A 16502-nucleotide genomic window follows, 5' to 3' on the forward strand; every position below is an offset into this window, starting at 1 on the left:
GTAACATATTAAAACAAAATTAGATTTAAGAGTTTAAAAAAATTTAAAAATTTCAAATTACAAAAATTATTATACAAATAAAACTTAAAAGATGAAAGATTTTTTTTATAAAACTTACTTGCGATAAAATTTCATTGCAAGTGGTTGTAGGTGTGTACATGATTGGCCAATGGATGTAACACCAACTATGAGCATGAAACTTATACTTATCCCAAAACGCATCAATACTAAAGCTGTTGGAACAAGCAAGATCCACGAACTCAACCCTCATTGCATCCCACATGTCACAACCAATGAAGAGTCTGCAACATTTTGCCTTGTTCACTTGATTGACTTCAACATCCCTATATGGGGCAACTCTTGTTGACATAGAAAGGAGCTCGAAACTATAATATTTGGGAGTCAATGCAAAGGTAAGAAGATGTAGCCAAGTGGTCATTTTGCTCCATCTATCTTCAATGATTTTGTGTAGTTATTTGAAGAAAGCTTCTTCAAAATGTTGTTTGCCATTTATCATGGATTTCATCTTCTCAACCATTGAGTCAATGTCATCATGTATCTCACCCAAACAAGGTCTATCCATATCAATATAATGGATCATGCTCAATATGGAGATACTCAACATGATCCCAACAAATGTCATCTAGGATCACTAACCTTCGCTTCCCTTGAAGTGCTAGATTGCCCCCATATGGACCAATTTGGGTTGATGACTATGTTCAAAAGTGTCTCATGAACCTTCACAATTTGTCTCAACACAATTGTGCTGGAGGCAAAACAAGTCTCAGCAACTCTTTGAAAATCAAAATTACAAAAGTTAAAATTAAAATAAAATTGAAAATTTTGTTGCAAAGTGAAACATATCTTACCTTTAGTAGCTCCCATTTCAAAATGTTCTAAATATGCCTTGTGGCATATAGTGGTTGGTGACAAACATCTGGATCTCTTTGGTCTCAACATACATCTATTTGATACAACCAATTTTGGTGCCAATTTTTTGTAGCATAATGTTGAGTGGATAGCACAAGGTGTCCAAAAAATGTGTGAATAACACTCAACCAATAATCCAGTTGCTCTACAATATTTTGGCATTGTCTATTATAATTTGCACAACGGTTTGACTGCCCATTTCCTCAATAGTTTAGCAAAGAACATTAGCAATAAATGGATCATTCTTCACCACCTCTTCACAATCCACTACTCTCACAAACATTGCCCTTTTAGGGGACATTGCAATAACATTGATCAATGGTCGATTTCTTGCATCTTTCCATCAATCACAAACAATGGAGACCCATGTTTTGACCCACAAATCCCTTATGCGCTTTCAAGGAATCCTCTAAAAAATTTCACTTCTTTTTCCAATAAGGTGATATGCAACTTCACATAATTAGGGCCCTTGTACCCTTTTGAGCCTCATTAATTCGTTTCACTGTTTGTTGCAAATATGGTGAGCAAACAACATTGAATGCCAATCCATTCACATAGAAACATCTCACTATGAGTTGATCGACAATCACTCGAGTCTCATTTTGAAATGCCATTTTCAATAGTCTCTTTGATGCCTTCTCCAACGATCTTGCACAAATGGCCTTTACTCGACAATATGAGCTTGAATCCCTAAAATAACTTTCACCACAAATCCAAACATAACCCACACCACCTAGAAGTTGTTGTGCCATTTCAACAAATTTCCAAAGGGAGAGTTCAAGATTGTTTTGAAGGGGGTTGGCTCAAAAAGCTAGGAACTAGATGGCATTATAATACCTAAGTCAACAAATTCAATAAACAATACATTTGAAGAATTGAAACAAACAAAAAAAACAATATATGTACAACTAATTCATCTTAAAAAGTTAAGCATTTGTTATAAATTCCTAGAAGAATGACAACAAAACAAAAATTTCAAAACAAAACAAGAGAGTTCATTTGTTAAAAATGTAGGAAAAAAAAATGGAAAAAAACCTACCTCTTCTAAAGAAATATTCCTCTATGATCTCCTTGGCAGCAAATTAACTCTTGAAAATGCATAGGAATAGCAAACCAACTAGAATGGAAAGTTCACCAACCAATCTTCAAATCTATTCATGCAAGGGAAAGAAAGAAAAAAAGTTCAGCAATGATGAATATCTTTTATGTTTTTCATTCACAATATAAGAAATGAATTTGTTTTTGTCTTTTAGATGTCTCCTACACAACTTTTTAGGGTTTGAGGGGACGAATTGCAATTATTGGTCTAAAAAATTTCAATATTTTCTTTTAAATAAAAAGTGGCAAAATTCATCAGCAAGGCACAAGTACCCACCAAATTCGACCTGAGTTCACCCAAGATGGACCCACAAGCAAAAAAGGGGACCCTAGATGGCCCCACAAGCAAACTAGATCCAATCCCGAACCTAAGATCTCCACTCAACTAATCGATAACACGGTATATTTAGTTAGAACAAACACATTTGTATTGTTCATGCAATCTATTGTTGCATCTTTCAAGCATTCTTGTTTATTTGAATAATATACATAAAAATCATTATCCATCCATTGTATACTCTCACCTTGCCCTTGCAATTTTTTTTGTGATCAAAACATGTTGAATGATAATATTTACTCATTGTATGCACTTAACTTGCCCTAACAAAACCTCGGTAATCAAAAAGTCTTACATATTTTATAACTGAAATGTGTTGAGGTCATTATAATAGTCATGGCTAAATGTAGTAGGAAATGAAAATTGAAGTAGCAATTCTAGCTCCCTAGTTCTAAATATGGTGGATCCTTCAAAGAAACTTAAAATCAACAATTCACCGAGCAATCTTTGTAACTTGAAACTAAATTCTTCTACGCTTCAAGAAATTTGCAAATTTTAGTATTTTTAAAGTCAAACCTTATATTTCTTCCAAATCACCCATGACAATCTATCCTTCGCTTGACGATATGTGATCTCTTTTGATGAAATGCCTAACATAGCTACAAAAATGGTATCTCCAAATCAATCCCTACAAAACCCAAGCAACCATAAGAACATTTTCACTTTCTATTACCCTCCATCTCTGATGCATCACTAGCATAAGATGTAAATCCTACCAAGAAGTTTGAATTTCTAAGTAGGTGTTGTTAGTAGGACAAATCGTTTGCACCTGTTGCTCGAGTGGCATGTACCTCTCTACTCTCACATGTTTTGATCTCCCTTTCAAATATCAAGCATAGATGGCAAACATGCCGAGTTGGTAAGTACTTACCGTGTAAAATACAAAACAAATTTTTCCAATGTTTACTCATCAAAAACCTTGCCAAGTTTTTGGCAAGTACTTGATGATTTTTTGGTGAGTACTTGCCAAAAACTCAGCAAGTTTGACAAAAAATCTCACCAGACATTAAAATTTGAAACACAAATTCTTTTGGAAACAATAGTCAAAGAAGTCACGATTAGTCGTAGAAATGCATGAAGGCCTTTCACACTTCCTCATATAACACTTGGAGAGTAAATATCCTTCATTAAAATGTGTCAAATACCTACTTTCTCTCTTAATTAATAAAATTGTGGTGTGCGACAAGAAGTTTTGTGTTGTTTTAAAGGGGCCTTATTTTGGGCTTAGTGGCAGAGGTGTTGCTCGTCGACCCCGCCCTATATCACAATAGGGAATGTGCCAAGGGCACTACTCTGAAACACCACAAGGGGTGTTGCCCCTAGACCCCCACAAGGGGTGCTACCCTCGACCTCACTAGAAAAGTTACCCTAAGCCCCCACAAGGGGTGTCGCCACTCAACCCCTTTAGGGTCTCCACTCTTAGACCTCCACTAGTTATTAAAGTATCTTCTCATATAAGAAATAGGTTTACAATTAGATAATTTGGGAGTGGACACCAAAATTGATAGTTAGACAATTATATTTATCGTTATCATACTTGTTGTCACAAAAGCTTGCACCCTTGCTAAGCTATCAACTCGGCAACCTTGTGAAACACAGAAACAAACCCGAAGTGTGGGACCTCGCGCAAGGGGGTTGAATCTCCGGAGAAGGTCGGCCTCCTTCTCAAATCCAAGTGCAAGTGTTGAACCAACTCTACACTCCAAATTTTACTTCTAAAGCTATCCTAACAGCTTGCAGAGGAAAAGGGAAGAGAGAAATGCTTAAAATGAAAGGAGGTGATGCACCAGGATAAGAGATGTTTCTCTCCCCACCCAAAATGGCACAAAGAATCAATTGAAATACCTAGGAGATGCACAAACTTCAGTTGCATGAATGACCTCAACGCATGTATGGAGGTTAGGACTTGTTGAATGTCAAGAGGCGAGAAGGTTTCCAACAAGTCACACCTAGAAACAGATTAACACAACATATATGTGAAAGAAAGCCACAAACATACACTTACAATGAAGGTAAGAACACATTCACAACATGCATAAGTTGAAGTAAGGCAAGAATGATGATTTCAATTCACTATAAGGCCAATGGCCAAACTTACACTTGCAGAAATGCAAGATAAATACAAGTTATCAAGATAAGTGAAAGAGCATAGAATAGCTCAAGCCAGCAGGAATAGAACCCTTTACAATGAGGCTTAACAACCTTTATATAGAAAACTAGTAGCATAGGAGAGACCATTGCTCAAGGAAGAGAAGCCATGACCATTGTGTGTGCAGAGGAATGTCAGTCCGGAATGTAGGGAAGTGCATGCACATGACATGGTGTACATGTAAGCAACCCAACCATACCCTGACAAGGCAATCCCAAGAAGAAAGGTACTTCTAGAAAGTGGATTGCCTGACATTCCAAAGTTAGAGCATGCAAGCATGACATGAAGGTCAACAAGTAACCATAAATAAGCATGGCCTTGTACTCCACTTGATGGAAATCCTGCAAAAATCATTAGATGCACCCTTGTAGCTCCACAAAAGAAAGTGTACAAGTTGCAAGAGTTGGTGGAGCATTAAAAGCTTTGGGTGTTGATCATGCCATCTAGAAGTGTTGCAAGTCGTAGGAAGTTGGAAGACTTGGAAAACTTGGGAACTTCAAGGTTCCAAAGTTCCGAGGAAGAGGACTTAGGAAATTGGGAACTTGGGGGTTCCAGAGTTCCAGGGAAGAGGACTTAGGAACTTGGAAACTTCGGGGTTCCAAAGTTCCGGGGTAGAGGACTTAGGTACTTGGGAACTTTGGGGTTCCGGAGTTCCGAGGTAGAGGACTTGGGAACTTGGGAACTTCGGGGTTCCAGAGTTCCAGGGAAGAGGACTTAGGAACTTGGGAACTTCCTTCTGACAAGACAACACTACACACTTCATGATTCCATTGTTTTTTCTTTGATCAACTGAGGCAGCGCTGGTCCATAGAACATATCTCTAATCGGTTCTCACTGATGGACCAAGGGTGTCATAAAATGACAACAATACTATCATTGATAAATGATAAAGTATCATACTATGAGTATCAAAATTTGAAATGCCATTATTATTATTATAAAATATAATACAACCTTTAACTTCGCACAAGAAATGTAGACAACAATTAGAGTTGTTCATCAATTTGGTCAAATCAAAGCCATAAACACATCCTTCAATGTTGAGTGAGGAGCTACAACAAAGCGCAAATATTAGAATCTCCCCAAGTTTTCACTAGACTAGGGAAGAGGAAGATGTTAAATGTTGTAATATAAAATTTGTGAATTATAATGATGATTTTCAAAGGCTATCACCATAAATTCATAATAATTACACGTTAACCAGTGTATTAGGATTTCACCTAATGATACAATTTTTGTACTCAATTTGCATTCAAATGAATCAAATTTAGTAGAAAAACACTTTTGTATTCATTTATGGACTCATTCGATATATTTTTCTCTTTCATTTTGCAAAAAAATTGTATTTTAGAAGAGATTCAGGGAATTGTTTAAGTTGCCAGGTTTTTATGGAATTTTACCTAATTTTGCAAATTCATGTTTTTTGGGTCTACTAAGTTTTTGTGGAGTCCAAGTTTTCGAATTATGCTATCAAGTATATGAAAAGCACATGCTTCTTCCACATACTAACAGGTATATCAAAAGGGTGAGTATATCAAGAGGTTTGGAATATTGATCTAGCAATATATAAAAAAGAAAACCTACTGGAGTTAAATGGAACCATTCCATCCCCATTTTACAACAAAATTCATAAAGTGTTGTGGATTGTATTGTCTTTGAGCATTATCGATGGAACCTAAATCAAACATGTGTAATCTTCATAATCATGTCCACATTATGCACCAATAATATGTTAATCAGAAATAATGTTTGAAAGCTAGTGTCAACATAAACCTCTATTTATGCAAATTTGCAATAAATGTAGGATTTAGTGCCAAGAAATCAATAGGTTGCAAGATCTTAAAAGATTGGACAATCAACACCTAAGCAAGATGTTGTAAAGACATTCATCTTCAAGTAGGTCAACTCAAAAAGTTAATAAAGACAAAATTTCCATGAAAAAAATTATTGAGCCCCCTCATGTTCAAAGAAAAATATTATTGAATCTAAATCAAAAAGTATGTTGTGAAAATGCATCATGGATACAATACCTACTAGTTCTCCTATTATTGAATCACCAAGTATTGTGCAAATCTAAAAGACAATAAATCCAACAAACGTTGTATTGATCTAGTATATATACGCATTGTGAATTTTAATATAACAAAATCTTCCAAACTTATCAAATTTGTGTCCAGAGGTATACAAAACAACAATCAAATTGAGACTTCAACTATTGGTTAGCCCTATGAAATTGACAAGTTGCCAAGTCAATCAAAATCAACTTTTACTAAAACCCATCAAGTCCAAACATGCAGCCATTGCAAACATCAAGGCCATACCTCCAATAATTGCTGATATAAATCCTTGTCAATCATGTGGTCAACACACATATTCTACAACACAATGTTATGTTGGAGATCCACCTACAAAATCAATGAGGCATATCCACTTTAAATGGATAAATCACTCCAAATGGGAAACTAAGGCTTGCTTATTGTCAAAATCCTATAGAAGAGTCCAAACTACCATGCCAAATAATAGCTTGTTTACTTCTAATGCAAATATTGTTGTCAATCCAATTGATAATAAACTCAACATTACAAATATTTTTGAGCATTGGTACAAAAATTTGTTGATTCTGTCTACTCATGATGCTAATGGTATATCAATCCAATTGATAATGAGCCTAGCATTGTAGACATTGATACTTGTACTATTAAGCAACAACCTACTAAGAAAATTATACAGTTGCACTCAATTCCCATAAAAGATAACTATACACTCAGCACCTATGCTTTCCCATTTTGATCGGGATAATGATAATGAGAACACTAAAAACACCAATATGCAGCTTGGTACAAATTATTTGAGGCTATGGATATTGCCTCTTATTGGTTATACTTTTGCACTTGAGTTGCAAATTGAAAACCTAGAAGGGCAGCTTACAAACTCTTTCCATAAAGTTGAAAACTGAAAACAGCATCTTAATTGAGACTTGTAAGGAAAACCCAAGTGAGCTTCATTGACTTGTACATCTCTTTACACAGGTTGATATATGTTTTTCTCTTTCACACAGGACTTTGTAACAGCTCTCACCTCTCATCTTATAGGAGGGAATATCAAGATTCAGATTTTGAATTCAAGCATGGTACTTGAATATTCCCATATTCTCCATTGATCATTTGCCATTACAGCATATTGCAAATAACAACATATTACTACTTATCACTACAACATCTAAGCAAGTAATGTTCAAATAAGCACCTAAACACCCAAGATTTCTCACTTCATTTTGCCTTCAATTTTTACACACTTTTATTCCACGGGAGCATTTTCCTATGTATTAACATGTGTCTTCTAATACAGATGCAAAAGCATATGGATTTCAAAGAATCAATGTTGTTCAATTAATCAAGGAGACAAAGCTCCTTTAAATAGAATTACAAAGACGATGTTTCTAAAAGAAACAATCGTTAACTAGAGGTGAAATTAGAAACAACTTAAATGAGCCTGCCACTAACTCTGCCACTTGAGATGAGTCTGCCACCAACCCTCCCAGAAACTGCAGAACTTCTGGAGATACCCAAAACAACACCAACCGTCCAACCTGATGTTGGAGAACTGTCCCTCCCTGTAACCAGAGACACACCAAGAACAGTTGTCACGATTTTGAGGAAAAAATTGGCAAACCCTCCAAACTATTGCAAATGAGCAAGATGCCCGAAAGTAGATTGCAAATAAGAGACTAGTGCAGATGTTTGCACAACTACTCCAGGTGCGACTAAAAACAAACTGCAGCAAAGTACAATTTTTGAGGAAAAAATCATGAACCCTCCCATGATTTTTTACTTTTTTTTTTTACAGGGACAAAAAATATTTAAAAACCCACAGATAATTTTTTAAGACAAAATTATTAAAACCCATAGATTTTTTCAAGGGAAAAAAATATTAAAAGTTAAAACCCATCAGAATTTTTTTAGGTAAAAAAATATTAAAAACCGAAACAAACATCGATGCCCATAAGCCATCTTCATGCTTTTTGAGGCACAAAAAACGAGGTACTGAGAAGATGCTAAGTGCACAAAACCTGACTGCTTTCCAACATCAAGTTGGTCAATGACGCCATCTTGCACGTTTCCCAATGCACGAAAAACGAAAAAACTAAGAGAGGTGCTGGCACGAAATTCAAAAAATTCGAATCCCAATGCAGAAGCAAAGGCAGATGCAAGTACAAACTTCAAAAAAAATGAAGTACGGCGGGCACGAATTTCAAGAAAAAAATTCCGAAGACAACCCAGAAATCCTTGCGAAAAACCCAGAAAGAATCTGCTGTCCGAATCTGGATCTGCTGGCTCGAAAATCGAGGCACCCAGAAAATTCTGACGACGACCCAATTGAGATCTCGAAAAACCCACCACGAATTTGTGCTCAGCAAAAAATTTCGAATGAATCTGGAGGGTCAAAACCCTAGCCGAAAATGCAGATTTCCATCCAAAAATGGCAGAAAAAAATCTGCAGGCGGGAAAAAACGCGATCACAAATAAACCCACACGCACAGGCACAGGAAACGAAGTCACGCGGCCAAGGATGAAAATCGCAATTTTTTACACAGCAAATGCAGGCTCCTGGAAAACGCGCAAACCGAAAATCTGCGGTTTCAAAAAAAATCCGAACAGGCTAAAACAAATCCGCGATTTTGTGGAAGAAAATTCCCAAAAAAAATCCTTCAATTTTGTTTTTCAAAACAATAGAACAAAAAAAAATTCACACTGAATTTTTTGCTTTGAAAAAATTTCGAATTTTTAAGGAACTAGGCTCTGATACCATAAAACAGTGCGAGACACGCAATGGATTTCAAAGAATTGATTGATTTATAGAATGAGCAAGACGCTCATAAATAATACAAGAGTATTTACAAGAATAGCAAGTTTCTAAAAAGAAACTACTGAGAAGATCGTAGAAGATCTTACTAAAATAGAATATACACTATTGAGCTTTAATACTAAAATTAACATTATTTTAATATTCTAATACCCTCCCTTAATGCTCAATCTATTAACTACACCTATAGACCCCCTGAATTTTACAAATTTATCAGGACCAAGGGGCTTGGTGAAGATGTCTGCTGGCTGCTCGGAGGTAGGAATTTACAGCAACTGGATAGATCCGTCTTCAACCAGCTGTCGAATATAGTGACAATGAGTTTCCACATGCTTGGTTCTTTCATGGAAGACTAGATTCTTGGCGAGTTTGAGCACAACATCTAAGCAAGTAATGTTCAAATCAGCACCTAAACACCCAAGATTGCTCACTTCATTTTGCCTTCAGTTTTTACACACTTTTATTCCACAGGAGCATTTTCCTATGTATTAACATGTGTCTTCATCTAATAGCATTGAGGATGGCAAGTGGTTCACATTTCCTACTTGACAAAAGTCAATTCATTTTGTGCATGCTTCAACACACTTTTGGGTTTCTCATGGGTCAAATCAACTTGGGTTATCAAGTTTTTAGGCCACACGATCTAGCTGCAGGGCACTTTTGGGTTATTCATGGGGCAATCAACTTGGGTTCTCCTGTTTTCACTTTCTTTGGAACTAGAAGTGACAGAAACAGAAGTTGAATACTCTCTTCTACAAATTTATTCATCACTCAAAACAGAAAGTGGTGGTTAATTCGCATATTTCATAGCAAAAACGTGCCATTGTGGACAGCTACTTGAATTGAGGAAAAAAAAATCAAGTCTTTACCAAGTCAACATCTTGGTTCTTGAAAATTCTAAAACTGCAAAAGGGAACAAGCTATCACTTAGGTAAAACCTTTTGCAGAAGACTGGAGCTGTGTATCAAGCAAATGAGGCTTCATAAACAGGTTGCCCAATTCACAACACAAACAATGGTTTTACCATGACCCATGTGGATTAAGGGAGTAATGTACCACTATTGTACATAATACTAGGTATCTGGTATAGTAGGATAATATTTTTATATTTTATATTTCCTAGATACACTAAAAGCTTAACACTCATCTAAAAGTTGAACTGAATAGTCATTTCATCTTGATAAATATGTAAATTTTACATTAAGGGAATATGAGTTTCATTGACCATTTTATTGTTGTCCAATCCATTTCATCTGTGGAATCTTTCAGCTGCATTTCATATGGGCCTACACAGCCCTCATATGCAGCTATTTGACAACAACAGAATCCTCTTATACCTAGTCAGTCACAAGCAATCCCAAACTTTTATAAGGATGTGCAGGTGTCAATCTGATTATTTACCACAATGTATTTTACATGGGTGGGGCGGTCCCCAGTGGTATTGTAATTTTTGTTTTTTGGTTCTTTCCACTTGTGGGCCTCTCTAGGTTCATCTTCCTGAAAAAATTTATTGTAATCTAATGTAGTCTCGAGTCCCATTGAGTCCCAACTACCAACATTTGGCCATCCGCAAACATTAATATGATTTATTTTTTCTATCTCATGCTAGTGTGAAAGTTTATACATTCATTTATGACAACTTGAAGAGTGTTACAAAGCCAAATAATAAGAAATTCACCAACGGAGAAAACTAACATCAGTGCAAATGATGGCATAGTGAGATGTAAGAAAAGTCAAAATGCAGATTTATACAAAACTTCATTCGGTGCAATTCTACAATTGGGTTTCAAAGTAACAGCACACTTCCCAGCCATTGCTTTTAATATTTTTTCCTACTATAAATGTCAGTGCAGTTCATTGGTTGCCTATCTAGATTTCGATATTAGGTTTTCATGGGGGTAACACAAACCTTTTCTATAGGAGGAACACTGATGCAATTTTTGTAGCCAGCTTCTTCCATGGACAATTTATCAATTTCTCCTTCAACCTGCACCATGTCCACTCTACTTACTGACCAAACCAGCCATTAAAACAAACAATATACAAGTAAAGATGAATCAGTACAATTATAATTTCTTTAGCTCCCTCAATATCATCCAGACCATAAGGAATAACTTTATAAGGATTTTCCTGCACATAGACCACAAAATATCAAGTATTAATTATTTTCATGATTTTATTGCAAGCATTAAGTGACTAAGAAGTCGGCATTACATAGAGAAGAACAAAAATTTGACAAAAAGAGATATGATAGTTAATGGCGAAAACATGAATAAGAATATTCAGCATCTCACTACCCCTTTCATGATAAAAATTAATTCAAAATTAGTGACATGATTGGCAAGCTCAGAAATTACCTGCTCAAACTGCTTCAGCCCATAACGGTACTTGCAATCAACAATCTGTCCTTTCACTCTATATGTAAATGCGATAACAGTCTGTCATAAAAGAAATGAAAAAGTGAGATTTGTGTGTGACAAGAACTTGGAAGCTGGGTAACGCAAATACAAGTGTTCAACTTTTCAAAAACCTCATTTTTTCTTATGGCCTGCATCACCCCATTCCTATGTAGCGTCTCTCTGGATATACAACGCGCAGCAAAGTAATCGGAGATCTGCTAAATAAGAAACAGTTTTCAAAGAATTTGTTTTAAACTTTTATATCTAGATAAATATTCAGACCATACAGCCATAAAGACTGTGAGCACATGATATTACCATTGACAAGTTTAATTGGGAAAACTGCAAAAACTAAAATAAATACTTATCCTCCACTTGATCAGTTTCATAAAAAAAGGAAACTTTGATATACTATCAAATCCTAAAAAAATAACAGTACTGCTACTTTGTATTTAATCTCAATGAAAAATTTCAGGTTGTGACTAACTGAAATGATTGAATGCAACAGTACAGTACACTAAATGAAAATAGGAGGCAACAGTTTGCAAAATCTTCAAAGCAAAAAGTAGGTGTCAATTTCTACAAGGCCTGAAATAATATAAGCAAGTTATCACACAATTTATGCATGGCCCTGTTTCTCAAGATACAAATGGTGCAACTGGTGCAATGACAAATATTGAGTATCATTTTAGTGAGAAAAAATATATAAACAATGCAACAATTGCTTAGTAAAAATAGCCATCTTAAAGCCTAAGGAGTTTGCCTCACATGTGAAATGACACGAAGAAAACTTGTTAGCAGTTTTTAGCTTACATTGTCAAGTAGTTAGTCACAAACACACTTGTTACCAAACTGAAAATTAGAGGTTCTGAGCTAGTAATTTAACAATTTGCTTGCATATAGTCTAGACATACATTATACTAGCCAGGGTATTTTTTCAGGGTTATTCTACATAAAATCAACTTCCAACATGTTAGGTTATGCATCTAGAATAACATATCAGAAAATTAGTAATATTTTAGACAAAAGGGATAGGCTAAGTCAATTATGTCAACCTAAGGGTTGGATCTATCTAATTAGATCTAAATGTCATACATAAACGGAATCTACTGTTGATTTTTTAGTTCAATTTGAAACTTCTACACAAATTAGGTGTGAACATGCAAGCAGTTCGAGTTATTTCTATGTTGTAATTCACTTTACTGATTATCGTGAAAGTCTTTTATTTAGTTAATTAAGTATAATAAATTGTAGATAATCACTAACGATTTAGACTTATCTTCCAGGTAATCTCCTGTGTAAGATAGAATTTCTATTTTGTAAGTTCAGATTTTTTGGCAGAATAGTATAATAAAGATAGAAGCATGATAGAAGTTCAATAACTCAGTACAATGTAATAATCCCGTGTAACTGTAGTTGACAGTTGTGGGGGCTTTCTTTTAAACTTTCAAAGGAATGTAAAGAAGATTTCAAGGTGTAAATTGTTGATTTCCTCAATTTGAATTTCAATGATTTATGTGATTAAAATAGTTTACATAAGAATTAGAAAATTAGTTGCCATGATTGGAATTTTAATATCTATTTTATTAACCAGATTTAAGGTTCAGCAGTTCTATTATTGGTTCCCAATGAGCCTTCTTAACGTCATAATATTTCTTGTGCAAAGGCTAAATTTCTAATTTTTTATCTAAAACTCTGCTCCATGATCATTTTTAAGCAGAGCTCTACTCCATAAACATCTGTCACTACCTAGTTACGAATGTCATTCTGTTATTGGTTACTCATTGATTGTGGCTAGATCTTGACTTATAAATGAAGGTTTGTGAAATTTCCTATTACATAGCAGCAATCTTGTAAAAAATAGACAGCTTAGTTTTTAAAGGTTGTCACTTTTTATGAAGATCTCACATTGAAGTGAGACGTGTGACCACAAAGAATTTTCTGAGAGATTTCATCTAGTATATTACTATATTCGATGACAAGCGTATATCCTTATTGATCAAGCTATTAAAGATGGCCTTCCAGAACTGCCCATTTTTCTAGAAGAAACAATAATCCAATTTTGTGGCATTAATAAATTTTTGCGGAGACCTCAATTCAATGAATTTGGAACTAATTTTTCAAAGAGTTTCATATAGAATCCAAACCTAAAATTTCATCCCAATTGAATTACCAATTGCATGTGCATGTACATATATATGCAACTTTATTTCAGATTCTTAAAAAACCCTACTTGAGCATAAAGGAATTGGCATGATGCCAAGACATTGCTGGTTCTTCAGCTCAAAGGATCCAATTGAGATGTTGCATGCAGCATTAGCATCAAGCACAAAATTATCACAAATTTAAAATTTTCAGCCTCATTTGCAGCAGAAATTATCATTAAATTTCACTAAAGATAAGCCTACCTTCGATTTTAGGATAAACCTTAGTTTACATATTTGATGTTGATGAAGCAATTTTTTATGAAATCAACTCCAGTGAAAGATTCAACACAAAAAAGAGAGGAATAAAATTTTACACTTCATCAAATCATGGATGGAGCCAGATCAAGGTTACAAGACAAAAAAACTTCAAAATATGCATCAATATCTTACCATACATTTTTGGGCTTCCCAAGAAGGGAACTTGGGCTAATCAAAGAAATTACAAGAAAACAATGAACTTTATAGGTTTGACATGTTCCATGTTAGTGAATTTTCAATATATGGCTTGTGTGTGGTGATGGTTACATGTGAAAATCTAAACTTTTTTGTCCTTTTCAATAATATATGAGATCCACTAAAACTTGCCAACATCCTTGAGTGCATTATTCAACGAATGTACACAACATGGCATACAAAATATATGTCTATATTTTTTTTGTACCAACATACTTGTTGCTTTACAAATAAGGACTACATCTGTAACTACTTGGACTGCATGTGATGCCCTCAACTCCGCTTGGCATGACATAGTCAATTATCAAATGTTAGCAACTTTGCGTTTTCTTCTTGCCTTAAACAATCTATTGCCTTCAAAAACATAAAGTCCATTTTTGCATGTTACCATGATATTAAGTAGTGGACAATATAGACCATCTAACCACCCATCCATCACAATATTGCATTCTTCTACAGACCACACTCTTTTCATTGGTGCTATTTGTTGCTCTAGTCAAAAAATTTCTTTATCAATTAAGGTAATGTGTACCTTTTCAGACCCTGATGGTTCATACCCTACTAGTTCATTATTGATAGCTTTTACCACCTCCTTGTATAAAACTGAACAAGCAATATTAAACAATATTCCATTTGCATAAAGAACTGTATGATTGTTGTATCAAATGCATCTTGACCTTACACATCAAATAATTTTCCAATTCAGGTTTTGAGCTGTCAATGTATGGTCTCTTACGAGAATATCCTGCTGCTACATCTATTGTTGTCACATGAACATCTCTAGAGAACACATCCATCTCTAACTCTCTATTTTTATCCAAAATTGTAGCAGTTGCCCCTGTTGTTGAAGCATGACTGTAATGTCCCTTTTTGTAAATGCGCTAGTTTTTGTCCTCAATTCACAAATCCAAAATGAAACAAGGGCAAACATAGTTAGGGATATAATCTTCATTTAAGAATAAGATGAGATAAGCCTATTTTTTCCAAACCCACACTGAGATTTGACAACAATGTAGATATAAGTCATGAATACATCCAATTCTAAGGTTAGGATATGTATAAACCAACATCAGCAATCACATGGAAACTCAATCATCACAAGGGTTGAGTTGGAAGACATGATGACGTGCCCCAAGTATCCTCTACCCCAGGCCCAACAGCAAGACCTTATCCTCTGCAGCCTCATGTGGTCTTTAATCGATGGTCCTTAACTATCATCATGAGGTGGCGTACCTAGTGAGGGCTGTACACCATTCCCCTCCATCATATAAACCTCTTATGATTGATTCACTTCAACAATTGATCCATGTGGAGATAGTAGGGAGGCTACTATAAGGTGCCTTCTTGTATTTGTGAGCCATGGTAGAGAAGAGGGAAAAGATTGCAGAGAGTGCCCTAGAAACCATCTCTTCCTAGACCCAAAGACCGTACCCTTTGTACTACTTTGGCCTCTATGGGCTCATCTTCTCCCACTTTGAGGTGGCATATCTAGAAGAGTGCTCATACACAATTCCCCTCTTACAACTCCCCCACTTCTCCCTTAGAAGTTTAAACAAATATTTATTAACATCATTATGATATATTCCATTAACCTCCTTATATCATATTTAATACCAACCTTATATCATTCATGCTATACTAGTAATGTATTGTTTAGCAGTGTTATATTAGATTATGTTAACCACTTATCCTTATCTAAAACATGTATTATTAGATATTGTATTAATATTATTTTACATTCTTAAATTGTATCAACTGTATCATTAATACCAGCATTAATATAATTGATAGAGTTTACTTTGTATGAATGATTTGTATTAATTTATAAAACTGTCATGAATATTTTGTATTAGCTGTATTAATTGTAATAACCATATTAATTTAAATTATTAGTATTAATTACATTGAATCGTATTAAAGTTATATCCAAAATATTGATTGAATTAACAATGTTAAAGTTGTATTAACAGCAGACCATATTATCATCCATTACCATCCCTGCTGACGTCTCTTTTCTCCTATCCATATGCTCCCCTTTTCCTCAGTTTTTTCATGTCCCTTTGCCA

At 35.0% G+C, this 16502-nt stretch overlaps 1 protein-coding gene across 7 annotated transcripts in view; it reads right to left on the minus strand.

Moving 5' to 3' along the window:
* Positions 1-16502, minus strand: part of LOC131071984 (twinkle homolog protein, chloroplastic/mitochondrial) — a 270809-nt gene that overhangs the window by 186863 nt on the left and 67444 nt on the right. For 4 of the 7 annotated variants that reach the window (XM_058008018.2, XM_058007998.2, XM_058007986.2 and 1 more), the window contains 4 exons: positions 11908-11994; positions 11735-11815; positions 11442-11507; positions 11287-11364 (listed from right to left, as the gene is read on the minus strand). In XM_058008018.2, coding sequence (XP_057864001.1) covers positions 11287-11364; positions 11442-11507; positions 11735-11815; positions 11908-11994 — 312 coding nt within the window. The remainder of the gene's footprint in view (positions 1-11286; positions 11365-11441; positions 11508-11734; positions 11816-11907; positions 11995-16502) is intronic. The other 3 variants (XM_058008023.2, XM_058008006.2, XM_058007991.2) reach the window with 1 other exon arrangement.

Source organism: Cryptomeria japonica, chromosome 11 (assembly GCF_030272615.1).
Source record: "Cryptomeria japonica chromosome 11, Sugi_1.0, whole genome shotgun sequence".
In the NCBI taxonomy this organism is placed as follows: Eukaryota; Viridiplantae; Streptophyta; class Pinopsida; order Cupressales; family Cupressaceae; genus Cryptomeria; species Cryptomeria japonica.